At 42.0% G+C, this 16,507-nt stretch overlaps 1 protein-coding gene across 2 annotated transcripts in view; it reads left to right on the top strand.

The window, feature by feature from the left end:
• Positions 1–16,507, top strand: part of LOC115777472 (epidermal retinol dehydrogenase 2) — an 85,430-nt gene that overhangs the window by 49,334 nt on the left and 19,589 nt on the right. Inside the window, exon 7 of one of the 2 annotated variants that reach the window (XM_030725380.1) lies at positions 3,871–6,315. The exons of the other annotated variant lie outside the window; for it this stretch is intronic. Within the exon in view, the coding sequence (XP_030581240.1) occupies positions 3,871–3,961 (91 nt within the window). The 3' untranslated portion in view covers positions 3,962–6,315. Of the gene's footprint in view, positions 1–3,870; positions 6,316–16,507 lie in introns of those variants that run through there. 2 annotated transcript variants of the gene reach the window in all.

The following is a 16,507-nucleotide window of genomic DNA, read 5'->3' as shown; positions in this document are numbered from 1 at the left end:
AGCTCTAGACACTCACTGTCGTACCTCTGCTGAACACCTCCATAAATATTTATGACAATTTGAACAGAAATATTACATTTGGATTCAGCACTCCATAAAACCTGTTGTAAGGTGCTTTTTTTGTAATAATTCATATTTCATTGTTAAGTGGCTGAACAAACACGCAAACAGCATTGCTGTTCAGGTGCAAGGACCAACATCTAACTCTGGAAGAAAAATTACAGTAGGTGAAACGTTAAAGAAATTTATACCATAAATCAAAATATTAAGCTGTCACCTAACAGAAAATTAACATCACAGCAAACAAACTAAAAATTAAGTTCTAACAGTATCCTCTGGAGCTTGAAAAAGGCGACTGGACTTCTTTTTGTTTCTTGAAGACGTTTCACCTCTCATCCGAAAGGCTTCTTCAGTTCTCAACCAAATGGTGGAGAGACCCAGGTATTTAAACCCCTGTGGGCGTAGTCCCCTGGAGGTGGTTATGACCCTCTATTGATCATGTGCTTGAACACATGTGCCCAGGTGTGAAGGGGGCGTGGGTCATATTTAATCAGTGGTTTCAGTTGAAACCAACTTAGGACTCCGCTCCATTGTTTCCTGTGGCCTATTGAGGTCACTGGAACAAAGGTGTGAATGGGGGTTGAGACGTCTGGGAAGGGAGCTCAGGACAGCACTGTAAGCGGGGGAAAGTTGGTGACGTAATCCACCTCCTCTGTTCAATGATGGTTGTTCACAGTGGACATAGATGGCTTCTTTCACTCCTCTTTCAAACCATCTGTTTTCCCTGTCCAAAATGTGGACATTGGCATCCTCAAAAGAGTGCCCTTTTTCCTTCAGATGCAGATGTACTGCTGAATCTTGTCCTGTCGAAGTGGCTCTTCTATGTTGTGCCATTCGTTTGTGAAGAGGCTGTTTGGTTTCACCAATGTAGAGGTCCGAGCACTCTTCACTGCACTGAACAGCATACACTACATCGCTGATCTTGTGTTTGGCGGGTTTGTCCTTGGGATGAACCAGTTTTTGTCTTAGGGTGTGACTTGGTTTGAAGTATACTGAGATGTCATGCTTGGAGAAAATTCTTCTGAGTTTCTCTGACAAGCCTGACACATATGGGATGACAATGTTGTTCCTCTTGTCCTTCCTATTCTCTGTAGTTTGTGTTTGGCCTTCATTCCTGTGCATCTTAGCTGATTTGATGAAGGCCCAGTTGGGGTAAGCGCATGTTTTGAGGGCTTTCTTAATGTGTGTGTGTTCCTTATGCTTCCCTTCTGCCTTAGAGGGAACACTTTCCGCACGGTGTTGTAGGGTCCTGATCACCCCAAGTTTGTGTTCCAGAGGGTGGTGGGAGTCAAAGAGGAGATACTGGTCTGTGTGTGTGGGCTTCCGGTAAACTTCAATGTTGAGGCTTCCATCTTCCTCGATAAGCACCGCACAGTCCAGGAATGGTAACTTGTTATCTCTGGTGTCCTCCCTGGTAAAACGTATGTATTTATCCACTGAGTTAATGTGACGAGTGAAGGCTTCTACTTCTTGGGTTTTGATTTTGACCCAGGTGTCATCTACATATCTGTACCAGTGGCTAGGTGCCATCCCTTTGAAAGAACCAAGAGCTTTACTTTCCACTTCCTCCATGTAAAGGTTGGCTACAATGGGAGACACTGGGGAGCCCATGGCACATCCATGCTTCTGTCTGTAGAATCCATCATTGTATTTAAAATATGTTGTGGTAAGGCAGAGATCTAAAAGTGCACAAATCTGATCTGGGGTGAAGCTGGTTCTGTTCAGTAAGGAATCGTCTTCCTGTAGTCGTCTTCTGACGGTCTCCACTGCCTCAGTTGTAGGTATGCAAGTGAAAAGTGAAACCACATCAAAGGACACCATGGTTTCATCTGGATCCAGTACAAGATTCTGGACCTTGTTAGTAAAATCTGTAGAGTTTTCAATGTGGTGGGGTGTGATGCCAACAAGCGGTGATAAGATGGTGGTGTTAACCTCCTTGGTGACCTCACCCCCAGTGATGGGTGAGTAGTCTCCTTTTTCCTAGATTCTATTTCCACTACACAAGGCATGCCAGTTCTCTGTATTCATTCCAGCGCCCAACTGTAGCCTCAGTTGAAGTCAGCAGTGCCCAACCCACCCTATAGACCATGTGAGTAGAGCACCAATTTCCTCTCCCGAGTTGCCTAATGGTTTGCCAGAATTGCTTGGAGGTGGTCTGAAAGTCTTTTTTCCATGGCCTCACTGAACTCTTCCCACACCCGAGTTTTTCCACCAAGGTGGTGATCAGTCAACAGCTCAGCTCCTCTCTTCACCCAAGTGTCCAGAACATACAGCTGCAGATCTGATGATAGAATGACAAAATCAGTCAATGACCTGCAACCTGGGTTGTCGTGGTCCCACGTGCACTTATGGATATCCTTATGTTTGAACATGATGTTCGTTATGGACAAATTGCGGTTTGCACAGAAGTCCAATAGCAAAACACCACACACCACTTGCCACTCACTAGTCTCTTGGTAGGACAATGGAGTCACTGGATAGAGCACTCTGCCCAGCAACTCCAAGAAAGCTGGCCACTCGGAACTGTCATTTGGCACATAAGCACAAACAGTCAGGACCCATTCCCAGGCAGGGAAGCAACCCTCTCATCCGCTGATGAAAACTCTAACGTACGTAAGTAAGCCAAGGGGATACAAGAATACCCACCCAAGCTCGCTCCCTCTCACCGAGCAAAACTCCAGACTGGAACAGAGCCCAGCCCCTCTCCAGGAGACTGGTTCCAGAGCCCAGGACTTGTGTTGAGGTGAGCCCAACTATATGAAACTGGTATCTGTCAACCTGGTGCTTTAGCTCAGGCTCTTTCACCCCCAGAGAGGTAACATTCCATGTCCCAGTACCCAGCCTCGATGGCTGGGAAATGGTCCCTCAGGGCCTCCGCCCTTGGCTACCGCCTGGCACACATTGGACCCGACCCCTATGACGCATCTTGTGAATGGTGGGCCTACATGTGGGCAGGCCCATTTTTTCTCTTCAGGCTGCACCCAGCCAGATACCACAAGCTAATGCCCGGCTACCAGACGCTCACCCTCACTCTAGGGTGGGGACCCGGTAACCCTATCCCGGGCAGAGTTAACTGTTCCCTTGGTGTGTATTCCGTAGGGGTCACTGGAATCGCTCTTTGTCTCACCCCTCATCCATGACCAATTAGCCATGAGAGCCCTATAAGGGGGCAATGCCCCTGGACAAGATAGCACCTGGGATCACTGGGGCACATGGTTTTATGTACCCACATTCTATTGAAACTTTAGGCACAAATCAAAGGAAAAATCAAGGTCTGAACTGTGTACAGAGTAGATAGAAGGCTATGAATCAGTTAATTCAAACCTTTGTTGCCATGACGTTACATAGTTCATAGATTTCATAGTCTTGCAGCCTGCAAAGATCAGGAAAAATCATGCCAGCGTTGATGTAATTTCGAGGCATACAAATTCAAATTGTATAATTTAATACCAGTTCTCAATTCCATGCCTAGTCAAAATACAAATAATAATGCATAATGTTGTTTGTCTTACCATTTTATTTTATTTTTATTACAATAGTTGATGGTTTCATGTTAATCCCCATTATGTGTCTGGGTGATTTTTGTTCCAGCAATACCACAAGGTGGGACTAAACGTGATTTTAAAGTAATTAAAGTTTAAGAGAAATTGTATTTCTTCAAAATTAAAATCACATCACTTGCAGAAAATGAAGGTAGGTTTTTCTATTCCCACAAAACTGAGAGATGCCATGTATATCTGTATATAAATGAACTTCATACTGATGGGGAATTTTATGTGCTGTCTTATTCTGTCTTTCCATCATCTTCAGTATTCTACAGTGGAAACTGGGCTACGTCCTTGGCTGTTACATGGGATTGGCATTTGAAGTAGACTGTTACTCAAACATCAGTCAGCACTGAAATTTACATTAAGACATTGTGTTACATTTGTCTGTGTGGTTCTTTTACATTACATCCAGAGCCCATTATCTATTCTGAACATTGTAGCTAGGACTGTTTAAATGTGTAACAAAACATTGTGTAACTTCAAGTCTTTGTTTAAAATTGTCCATGCCAGATGTTGAAGCTTAATGTTGAAATTTACAAAATAGAGCATATAGTAGTAGGGATTAAATAATTTATCGATCATGTAACCAAGCACATTACATTTTTACAGGTGATAGTGTATCTGCATTTAGTCAATGAGTTATCAAAATGAATGCTATATTATATCTAAATGTGTCACTTATTAAAGATCTCTTTACCCTTGAGAAAATTTAAACCCTTTTTTGTTTTGGAGATGCTGTATTGATGAGGGTGAAGGCTGCTCTCTTACCACTTTAGTTTCATTTTGTGAGTTTCTATAAAATTGTACACACGATTGTGATTATAGCATAACAAGAAGTGGGGTCAGATTCCCACCATGAATTCTAATAGATGAAGGGCAATAAAGTAATTCAGTTGCTCAGAATAGCTTTGATTACGCTTTGATTAATGATTAAGTGCACCAGAGATGTTGCTAACAATCCCTAATTACACAGGTGGACTATTAAATTTTAATAAGATGTAAGGGCAAGGAGTCCAGTGTTCCAAACTGAACTACATTCAGAGACTTGTATTACAAAGTTGGATTGTGTCTTATGGTAAATTCAGGGTTTTTTCTCTGGAGCTTGAAAAAGGCGACTGGACTTATGAATATGTTTTAACTTAGTGAGATGGCATTTTACCCAGCTTTCTTTTTAATTTTTTATTAATATTGTGGCTCTAACCCTAACTTCATGCAACCCCTTACCTTGGCTGCCAATGTTATGGTAGGTTTTGAACTAACTTCGTGGTACAGCCCTTATGACAGTAAAGTCTAGAGCCCGCATGCAACTGTATGCAAACTGGATATGAAGTATGGAGCACACAGCTATTACTGTGCTTGTGTCTGTAGCTTGCATCACTTTGTTTTCTAAAGGTGTCTTGTGACCAAGATAATTGTTATCAGTTCAGTTTTTGGGATGGGGCACTGGTAAATCCTGAGTATTTAACTGACATTGTTGTGGTGATTTGAGCAAACCTACATACCCACACTTCAGAAATGGTGCAGGCACTTTTTGGAAATTGGCCTCTTATAAAAAGCAGTGTTTTTGTTAACAATGATGAAATTACTTTGTTTACTACCCTTTATTTCATCATTATAACGAGACAATGATGAGATAAATTTGGAATTTGGTGACCAAAACATGACGAGAGGTCTGTGAGTTTTCGTTGAGATGAAACTAGACAAGAAGGTTAATGGATTTTCCGTCAGTCATCCAAAAAGTATCGCATCTGTCTATTGTGCTTGTAATCTGTCAGTCAAAAGCTAAAACCTATCAGTAACGCTACTGCATCCCATCTAGTTTTGACCACGCCCACCACCTCCATTACTTTAATCCAGGGCTGTTAAACTCAGTCACAGGATGGGCCAAAATTGAAGACACAGTCTGAGTTGTGGGCCGAATAATAATCTTAATTAGCAATATGAATTTGAACGGCCAGAATATAGCAACATTTTCCTCAACAAACTAAATAAAATATAAAATTATATTTTTCTTCAAAAATAATGAGGAAAAATTTATGTATTTCAAGTTGATGAAAATGTGCATAATTTTCAGGTTAAAAACTGAATTTCTGCGCTTCAGTCAGAAAAACTCTGCGTAAACTATGCAGTGTGTTAGTTTTTCAACAAAAAGCACAGTTGCAAACACAGCAGTGGAGACCTGCTCTGATTTTTATTTATTTATTTATTTATTTTTTGGAAATCACACACATAGTCATGCGGATGTTTCTCACACAGCCACCTTTCATCCCGGAGCCCTGCTGAGACTTTTCCTTTACTTTTCATGAAGTTGACAGATTTCCACAGGTAGCTCATCACACCTGTGTATAAGGCACGTCACCAAACTGAGAAGCTATTTCCTTCGAAACTGCCGGTGACTTAAAGCTTTGCCTCTTGTAAAGTTCACTGTCTGTCTTACGGTGCTTATGACTCGTTCTGTCTTCGTGACTTTGCTGCAGCGTTTCCTGCTGTGTGACGCAGTGATGCACTGTCAGCTCACCTGCGCAGGTCTCCCTCTGTATATTCTCCCGCATCCATCCCACCAATCAGTTTTTCCCCGCACATCACAAGCTGAGAAAAGAGACAGATGGTTTACCTCCGATGTCAGCGATCAGGTCCTCTGCCTCTGCCTGTTTGGAAAATCCCTGTTTTCCACTTTTCATTTCGCCATTTTTGGGGGTCATACTACAGTGGCTTGCAAAAGTATTCATACCCCTTGAACTTTTCCATATTTTGTCACATTACAACTAGGGATGGCACGATACTACTTTTTTATGTCTGATACCGATATTTTACATTTGGATATCGGCCGATACCAATATAAATCCGATATTTAAAATTGATCCAGGCATTTAAAAACATAAAAAAAAAGAAAAAAAAAAGAAGTCAACAGTCTCTCACACAACAAAATCAAAGTCTTTTAGTTGTCCCACATACAAGACTAAGGACCAGGGTGGACAGAGCTTTTTAGGCAGTGGCACCAAAGCTCTGGAACTGTTTACCACTCCAGCTCCATTTAGCTGACTCTGTGGCGTCATTTAAAAAGTAGTTGAAAACTTTTCTGTTTAACCAGGCTTTCTGGTTTCTGACTTTATTTTTATTCTTTTTCTTTTAATATGGTAATGTTATTATGTTTTTAACATAGTGTTTTCTGGGGGTGGGGGGGGGGGGGGTGATATTGTGTTTTAATTATTGTATGCTATATAAATAAACTTTACTTACAACAATAACTATCACCTGAATCCTGTTGCTTCTGTGTGAGAAGGTGATGCTTATGGCATGTTGCAAATTTTATTAGGGCTGCAACTATCGATTATTTTAGCAATTGTGTATTTTATTTATATTGATTACCCAAGTAACTGGATGAGAAATACTTTTCACAGTTCACCTGCATATTTTAACTTCCATACTGCAGTTTTTCCCTGTGTGAAACAAACAGGGTGGATGGAGCAGCTACAAAGTTCTCTTTTCTTCACTTACTGATCAGGTGGTTGATGAAGGATCTCCAGCTGTTTCCCAGTAAAGGTTTAATGGAGGTTACAGGGACAAAAAGGCTTCTTTTGGACACTAGAAAAACATTTCCTTCTGCTCCATCTGAGCGCGCCGGCTCCGCCTCTTTCCGCTTGTGCAGACAGACTGCACGTAAATCAGCTGATTGCTGCTATTGCGTCATCAGTGTTCATGCGAAAAACTAGGGGCTGCGTGAGCGCAATCTTGTAATGCTTTATATTCACAAGCATTCTCCTAAATACGTTTCTACCGCAGGTCTATATTTAGTCACAAATCAGGGATTAAAGTATCAAAAATATTTTGGAAGGGGTCCGGTACCGGAAGGGGTCCTTCCGGTACCGGACGGTCACTAGTGCTAACAGCGGCGCTCGCTAGCAGTATGTCCGGGAGCTGAAGTAGAGAAAGAAATAACAGCTGATTCTCAGCACAGCGAGCACAACACACAAACAAGGCAGAGAGCGGTGGAGGCAGAAAAACATGTCAGCGATGATCGCTCAGTGTCAAAGGGAATCCGTCGCAGCGACGGAGGATCTGAGGGGGTTGTTTTCTAACTCCATTCCAGTAGGTGGTGGTAATGCAGCTCTAAGCTGGTTTGGTCAACCGCAAACCCACAAGAAGAAGAAGAAGACTGAGCCCTGTAATGCAGCTAATGTGAGCGAAACGTTATTTAATGTATCGGATTACATTTTTTTTTTATTTCTTTCCGCTATCCGATCCAATAATTTAGCCCAGTATCGGACCGATACTGAATATCGGATCAGCGCATCCCTAATTACAACCACAAACATAAATATATTTCACTGGAATTTAATGTGAAAGACCAACACAAAGTTTGAAAGGAAAACTGAATGCAGTGGTCAGGGAGACAGTGGTAACTGTGGATTAAAACTTGGTGAGAAAAAAACACCACAAATCTTAAGCAGCACCTGAAGGCTCACCACCCTGATATTTTGCACTACTTAAAGATAGCCCGGTGCTGTGTGGTGTCTGTTTTTATATATAATATACAACCTAATTGCCGTGGCAGACAAGATCATGCTAAGCATGTGTTCCTCATCCATTGCTTATATGTTGAGCATATGTATGTTCATTGCACTTTAGCAAATTCTGAGAAATAAAGTCCCAGTTGCCAAAGTGAGAATATTTGTTTGTTGCTTTTTTGGAGTAATTGATTCCACCAATTATTCAGATTCATTTCAATCACAACAGTGTCCTCAAGGTGCTTTGTATTGTGGGTAAAGACCCTACAATAATACAGAGAAAACCCAACAGTCAAAACGACCCCCTATGAGCAGCACTTGGTGACAGTGGGAAGGAAAAACTCCCTTTAACAGGAAGAAACCTCCAGAAGAACCAGGCTCAGGGAGGGGGGGTCATCTGCTGAGAGGAGAGAGACAGATTAATAATAACTAATGATTAAATACAGAGTGGAGTATAAACAGAGTGAAAGAGGTGAATGAAAAGAAACAGTGCATCATGGGAACCCCCCAGCAGCCTAGGCCTATAGCAGCATAACTAAGGGAGGGTTCAGGGTCACCTGATTAGCCTGGAATGCCAACTTCTGATTGGTTGAGGATTGTCTACCATGTTGGTCAGGGATACCTCATGGCCATAAATGTACAGACTATGAGTCATCATTGATCAATATTAAAGCCATACCTACTGATCAGCAATATTGGTCAAATATAAATAACATGGTTGCCTTGTGATTATACATAATCTTATATCAGCATATTATGTAGTATAGGTGCATTATGTAGTCATGTTCCTGTATGCACACGTATAACATGATGTGAATGCATTGTAAGTATGCATTATAAAGATTTACTCTTACAGCATGCTTTAAATTGTTGTATGAGTATTGTTAATATTGAGCTATGTATTTGCTGGAATATGTATTATAACTTTACAAAGCGAGGGGAGACTAAAAGCGGATAGTACTGTAGTTCAGAGGAAGGCCTCCAAATGATGGCAGGATAATTTTGCAGTAGGTGATAAGATGTCTGAAGGGTTTTCTCTTATGAAATGAGGCTGTAATGTTGTCCAGATGACTCTGCTCATTCTGTGGCAGATTTATTAAATAAAATACCCCTTTCTGCTTGTTCTCTGTCACCACTTTGGACTTTATCAGGTCTTGTGTCCCTCAATCAGCTCATCTGCTTCACCTATACACCTTAGCTAGCTCTCTATTGTAGTTACCTCTGCCCAGGAGGTTATGTTATTGGTAGGGCGTGTGTGTCATTCACAATAGCATGAAGTTTTGAATGAATTCTGATAACATAGTGTAAGAGTGGGGTCATGGTAACAATCTATTAAAATTTGTCTTCCATTCAGCAAGGACTCCAAGGTCAACTTAATGATTTATTGGTTGAAAATGCACAAACAGCCTTTTAACTTTCAAACAGCCTTTTAACTTAAATTCATTCTTACAAGTGTTGTGTGTATTGTCAACATGTAGAAAGTACTGTATAAAGATGTAAGATTTGACCTCTGACCTCTCCTTCAAGGTCAGTAGATTCATCTGAAGGTCTTGTCATGGTCCTGGGCGGTGTGCCCAGCGTTTTGGGTTTAGTTTTCACTGAGTTTTGTCATTTCCTAGTTTGTTTTGGTTTTCATTGTTCATCTTAGTTCTGGCTTTATCAGTTGTGGTTTTCTAGTTCCCTTTGTCCCTGTCTCCCCAGTGTCTGTGGTCTTGTGTCTGTTTTGTCCTTTTGTCATGACCCTGTCCTCCTGTGTTTTTGTATTGAGTTTTATTCCCAGTGTTGTGACTAGTCGGTGTCTCTGTCCTGTGTCGGTGTCTCTGTCCTGTGTCGGTGTCTCTGTCCTGTGTAGGTGTCTCTGTCCTGTGTCTGTTTCCCCGTGCCTTGGTCCCTGTTTGGTTTCCTCTGTGTGCCAGTCCCCCGTGTGAAGTCTGCGTGTACCTTGTTAGGTGTTTCCTGTTTTATTTTGACAGTCTCGTGTTCCCTGTACTTTGTGTTTAGTTTTGCTTCCTCTGTGTTATTAGTTTTATTTGTTTCACCTGCTGTTCCCTGTTGTTTCCACGTGCCCTTATTACCTGATGTGTATTTAAGCCCTCAGTTTTCTTCTGTTTGTTGTTGCGTCATTGTCTGTATTTACCCTGCTGTGTTTCACCTTGTCACTTAGTTCTCTTAGGCCTGGGACCCGTCCAGTCCCAATTAGTGATTGTAATTTTTCTTTGTCACAAGCTTTTAATGAATCATGCTCCAGTTCACTCAATGCCTGTTGAGTTGTGCATATTGGATCCAATCCCACCTGCCACGCAGCGCCTCTTGACATGTACACTGCCTGGCCAAAAAGAAAGTTGCCACCAAAAAAAAAAAGGTCACACACTAATATTTTGTTGGACCGCCTTTAGTTTTGATTACAGCATGCATTCCCTGTGGCATTGTTTGGATAAGCTTCTGCAATGTCACAAGATTTATTTCCATCCAGTATTGCATTAATTTTTCACCAAGATCTTGCAGTGATGATGGCTGATTCAAAGCCTTCTCCAACACATCCCAAAGATTCTCAATGGGGCTGAGGTCTGGACTCTGTGCAGGCCAATCCATAAAATCCATAAAAAGAGCAAAGAAAACAAAATATGTACTAAATACAATACTGTTCCCTTAACAGTAAATACTCACCAGAGAGTGAGCAGCCTTGGTGGAGGCTTGCACACTTGGAGTGCTTCTTTTTTATTTTATGTGCTGCTGTCTTTATTACATGACAAGACAGCAGTTTCTAACTGCTAAAAGTTTAAGGCAGTATACTAATCCAGGGCTTGTTAGGGCTTGTAAGGACTTCAGGGTCTTGGAGTGGGAGAGCTTTTTATTGGGCTCACTTTGTTGAGGTCACTTTTCTGATAGTGGAATGATTAATTTTGTTTTAAATCCCTTAAAAAGACTGGTTCAAATGTCTAAGCAGGCTTCATTTTCATTACAGTAAGAAAAGTATAAGTGCACTTCTTTCTGTGCCAAGGATGGACTGATTTTCAGAATTTAATAAACACAATGTCATATGTTAGTTTCTCATAAAAAGTGTGTTTCATGTTATCATGAGTAGTACAAAAAGCACAAAACCTTCATGGGTGCCACAGTGGCTGTCATTTCAGAGCAATAAGATTCCTGGTTCAAATAGTGGCTGGAGCATTTGTGTCATCTTTTCCCGGTGCTCTGGGTACCTGGGAAATTTGGTTAAATTAGATTCATTGGTGATTAATTCTCTTAATTCTGTATAAATTGGCAATCCATATGAGGCAGATAAAGTGCTTGAAGTGTATACAATAAAGTGTTGTTCTGCATTTGGCTAGGGTCAGAATCACTGCTGGTAGCATGAGGTCATACCTGGACCCTACAGAGGCTGCACAGGTAGTCCAACTCCTCCAGGATGGCATCAATACGTGCCATTGGCAGAAGGTTTGCTGTGTCTCCCAGCACAGTCTCAGAGCATGGAGGAGCTGGACAGGGTCATAGAAGGTCCTTAATGCCTCTTCTCCACTGGTACTCAGCTCTACTCAACTCGGTTTTTAATATTCTCTTTTTGGAGGGAGGCATATTAAGCATATCATTATCAGCATCTACGATCAAGAGACATAGTTCTTCTACTCTGTCTGAGCACTCATGCAACACATTTACTCATTAATGCAAGCACTTCCATGACTAACTGAGCTAAGTGCTTACTGTCTAACGCTCACACACATTCATTCTCTGACGCTTGCGTCGGAGAGCAACTTGAGGTTCAGTATCTTGCCCAAGGATACTTTGGCATGCAGCCTGGAGCAGCCAGGAATTGAACCGCTGACCTTCTGATCAGTAGGTGACCTGCTCTACCTCCTGAAGCAATGCTGTGTGTCAGTGAATTTGGGTCACCAGTGTTTAGCGATGATGTGACTGCTGTTAAAGTACAGGATAAATTCAGAAGTGCTAAATGCTGCAAAACAGATTGTGGGATGCTGGAAAAGTACAAGTAACGAATGGGATGTTCTTGAATTGAGTAGTCTGTCTCATCATCTCAACCCGACAGAGCACATTTTATTGAAGACAAAACTGAATGCAGAGACCCACAAACAAGTCACAACTAAAGGAAGCTGCAGTAAAGCCTGGCAGAGCATCTCAAGGGGGAGATGCAGCATTTATTGATATTCATGGCTTCCAGATTTCAGGCATTTAGTGACTGCAAGAGACTGTGGATAAAATTGGCTCTAATTCCTAAACGGTTCATCGCCCACAACTCAGAGGGTGGGTTGATGTGGATGAGTGTCTCTTTGTGCATTTCTCTTTGTCTTTGGATGTGGGGGTGTTCATGTGTACATGCATGTATGGCTGGTCCTGGGTCTGGGGCTTGCTGTACCTCAGCCCCTGTGGGACATGTTTGCTCCCCACTGGTCGTTGCTGCCCACCAGAGAGGTGGCCACTTGGTGGTTCTGGGGGGCATGGCTGGGTGTCTTGGCGTGGTTGTTGGCGTGTTCCCTTGGGGGTTGTAGTTCGCGTTGACACGGGCTGCTTTGGTGTGTGGGGAGCTGAGTCCTAACGAAAGTGTGTGTTTGCTTTTGTTCTTCTCTTTCGGATGTTGTTTTGTGTGTGTGTGTGTGTGTGTGTGTGTGTGTGTGTGTGTGTGTGTGTGTGTGTGTGTGTGTGTGTGTGTTACAGATGCAGCAGTTGACTGTGACTCATTACTTGTTCTTTTTACCGCCCCGCCCACCCTTCTATCATTTCTTTTGCCTGTTCCTGCCTGTGGATGCTGCTGTCATTGGACCATATGTTTGTATATACTGTTTGTATATGGTGACCTCCCAAACAGCTGTGGCTCAGGTGGTAGAGGAGGTCACCTACTAATCTGAAGGTTGGCGGTTTGATCCCTAGCTGCTGGAGTCTGCATGCTGGAGTATCCTTGGGCAAGATACTGAACCACGTTGCTCCAATGCAGCCGTTGGAGTGGGAATGTGAGATAACTGAGATAACTGGCAGTCCCAGGCCGTCAGGGAGTGAAATTTCTGATTCTACAATTGTTTTGGTACAGGCTGTACTGAATAATTTGTTGACAGCCTTTAGTCTTTCTGGCACCGCTCAATGGCAAAAAATGAAATTATCCAAATTTCTTGGTTCATTCCTTCACCGTGCAGACACAGATACGTCTCCAAGATCTAATCCCTTCCAATTCAGCTCCAGATATACTGAGTCTGAGTTTGAGTGTGTACCGTTCTGTATTCCCGTCACAAGCAGACTTACCAAAGCCCGAACGGCTTCCCAGACTTCCCGAATTTCACAATAAGCCAGGTATCCCCAAGTCCAATCAGGAGAAATACTGGTGTCAATAAACCGAATATATATGCCACGCCCTCAGACGACAGTACAGCCAGGCACGTCATTTTCCACCCTCCACAGGAATCCATAACATAGCCAGCTGGATATGCCAATCAGATAAGAGGAAAGAGGGTTCTCCTTTCCCCAATCTCCTCATGGTGAAAATTTGATCAATCAATAGCTGACCAGATCCATAATTATAATTTCCAGTTTGGAAGATGTGTGAAGAGAGGCCCTAAAGCAGCAAAGCAGGGTAGATAAGGAAGAGTTGGGGAGAGAAGAAAAATGCGTCCGTCCCTGCTGAGACCGGTTGAGAAAAAAAAAATGCATCACCTCTCTGAGCACTGATTTGTATTTGTTGTAACTGAACAGGTAAAATCCTTTTTAATCTAATAAATGATTGGATTAATCACCTGCTTCCATAAGTGACACAAGCATGTAAAAGTAAAAGCATGCACACATTTCTCATAGATTAGCATGTCAGCAGAAGTTATGTTCAGGGAGCCACTAAAACTGGCTTTTGAGGAAAGTTTTCCTCTGCCTCAATTCTCTGTTCAAGCTTTTACTTTTTACTCAGCGGAGTGAAGAGGCCCAGCTGACACTATGGCCACTGACACTGACTCACATTTTCAAAGCATCACTACAAGTTGACAAATCCCACATTGTGCTGTGAAAGTACCACAAGCAGTTATGACACACTCTGTGTAGGCAGCCTTTGTACATGGGGAGCTGGAACTGGGGGCCATATCAGCTGCTTTTATAAAAGGGAAATAAAAGGTACCCGCTAACAGCACAGCCTGTTTGCCTTGTTGTTTAGGAAAGGATCCTCTGATTGTCTGCTGTAAGGGGGGGGGGGTATAACTAAGGGAGGGTTCAGGGTCACCTAATGAAGCTCCAGCTGTTATCAAACAGCAAAGTTTGAAGCTAATCTTAAGTAGAGGGTCTTCTGATCCAGATTGGGAGCTGGTTCCACAGAAGAGCGGCCTGAAAGCCGAAGTTTTCACTCTAATTTTAGTTTATCATTCAAAATAAATCACATACTCTTAAACAGATCACTGAGCATGTATCTGCTATAACATGGCTATCTCATTTCACAATAGACTGCATAGTTTAGAAAAAAATGAAACTTCTGTTGTGATTTTTCTTCACAGGGGTGCAGATGTCTCAGTAAAGAACTTATTTTTTATTTTGCAAATAACCTTAAATCTGAGTGTTCCTGCTTCCTCTGTGTAAATGGTGCCTTAGAACATGGACTGTGTCAGCAGTTCTCTTGAGCTGAATAATCTTTACACCAGCGTTTTGGGTGGTTTTTAGTTAATGAGTAACACATAAGCAGTGGTTTGTACGTGGGCTGAAGGTGAGCAAAGTCACCAGTTGATGTCAGTCAGAGGTGTACTTCCCTCTCAGTGGTGCTGGCTTCCCTCGCTCTCCTGGAGCTTCAGTTTCTCCCGTGGTTATTTCACCTGTAGATGCTTGAAGTCGTGGAACGTCATTCACGTTCTGTGACCTCTGGTTGCCACATCGCTGCGTATTGTTTCCAGTGTGTGTGCGGCTTAATCCTGCATCATGTGACTGGAGTCCCTGGAATCGTGAAGATGGCATGGGGTGGATAACCCCAGTTGTAAGGGCAGCAGAAGGGGGCAAAAATATGAGTGCCTGAAAACTACTTAATACTACATTAACAGAAGTCACACTGATTTCTCGAATTGTATTTTATTGCCAGCATAAATCAGCAGTCTGGCTGTATTGTGCAAACTGATGACACTTCCCATCACTTGACCCAAATGAATGAAATCTCTAATAGCTTTGCAATAACCCTGATAATAGAAATTATATTTCAGCATTTTGGAGAGAGCTAAAGTCTCCTGTACTGCTGCTCAACTGTTTTGTTGTTTAATTGTGTTTCATGAGTGCGTGTTTGTAGGCATCTTTTCTTCTCCCTCTGGTCCATTTATGTGAGCACAGGGCTGTTATTCTCTGTTAGAAAGAGTTTTGTCTCTGGAACACAAATGCAGCTCACAGATAGTGCCTCGCCTGTCACCTCTGTTCATGTTAGAGAAAAGCCATTGTATCTGGGCTTTTAATAATCTGCTGTATTATCCTGCCTTGTCCCTGCTCCCCCTTTGAAGACAGTCATTGTTAAAGGGTTGTTAGTCATCCAAAAGTCGCTACCAGTGAGAAATGCAGGCAACATTGTTCTGGCTCTATGAAATTATTACACACAGCCTATTTAAATAAGCACAAATATTTTGTTCCATTAGGGGCTGTTTGTTAGATTGATTTTTATGCTTAATGCTAACAAAGGCATCATCACTGCTGTAAAGTTGAGGAGCTCGAGGTACAGTGTCAGTGTGAATGAAATAAGTGAAGGGCCACACACTGAACACCTGAATCCAAACTTGACACAAACTGTGCTGAAAAATGTTAGAATCTATTATTATATATAATTCAGTTTGTCCCAAGAACAATTTTCTGTTAGAAAATGCAGCCATGCTGGACATTCTACTTAAATGCTTAATATATTTCTATACTGAAAGGCATGACTGCATCCATGGAAGAATAAAATATGAGTTGGATCTTCTATTATGTCCTGTGTTTAGATTTGTGTAGCTAACTTCAGCTTTAGCACTATTAGAGCTCAGACTTGAATGAAGACATTTGAGTTTTTCCACCAAGAGAACGTTCTCCGACGTGTTATCAGCCACCGAGTACACTGTTCCAGCTGTCTGGAACAAAATCTCTTCACTTCTGGGCAGTCCTTCACTGTTAAGTCCACCCAAGCTTTTGTCTCATGGTGTCCTCCTTACAGGATGTTTCCATATAACCAGAGGTGGCAAAAGTACTGACATTCTGTACTTAAGTAGAAGTACAAGTACTTGTGTTAAAAAATACTTTAGTAAAAGTCGAAGTACTGGTTCAACTTCTCTACTTAAGTAAAAGTAAAAAAGTACAGGCTCTGAAATGTACTCAAAGTAAGAAAGTAAAAGTAGTTCTTTGGAGGATGTTTCTACCTGCTATTTTTGTGTAAAACTAACCGAACCTCATTATCTATTATTGTAATAATAT

The sequence above is a fragment of the Archocentrus centrarchus genome, unplaced genomic scaffold (genome assembly GCF_007364275.1).
Source record: "Archocentrus centrarchus isolate MPI-CPG fArcCen1 unplaced genomic scaffold, fArcCen1 scaffold_54_ctg1, whole genome shotgun sequence".
NCBI lineage: Eukaryota > Metazoa > Chordata > Actinopteri > Cichliformes > Cichlidae > Archocentrus > Archocentrus centrarchus.
This window is presented reverse-complemented; position numbering and strand designations above follow the sequence as displayed.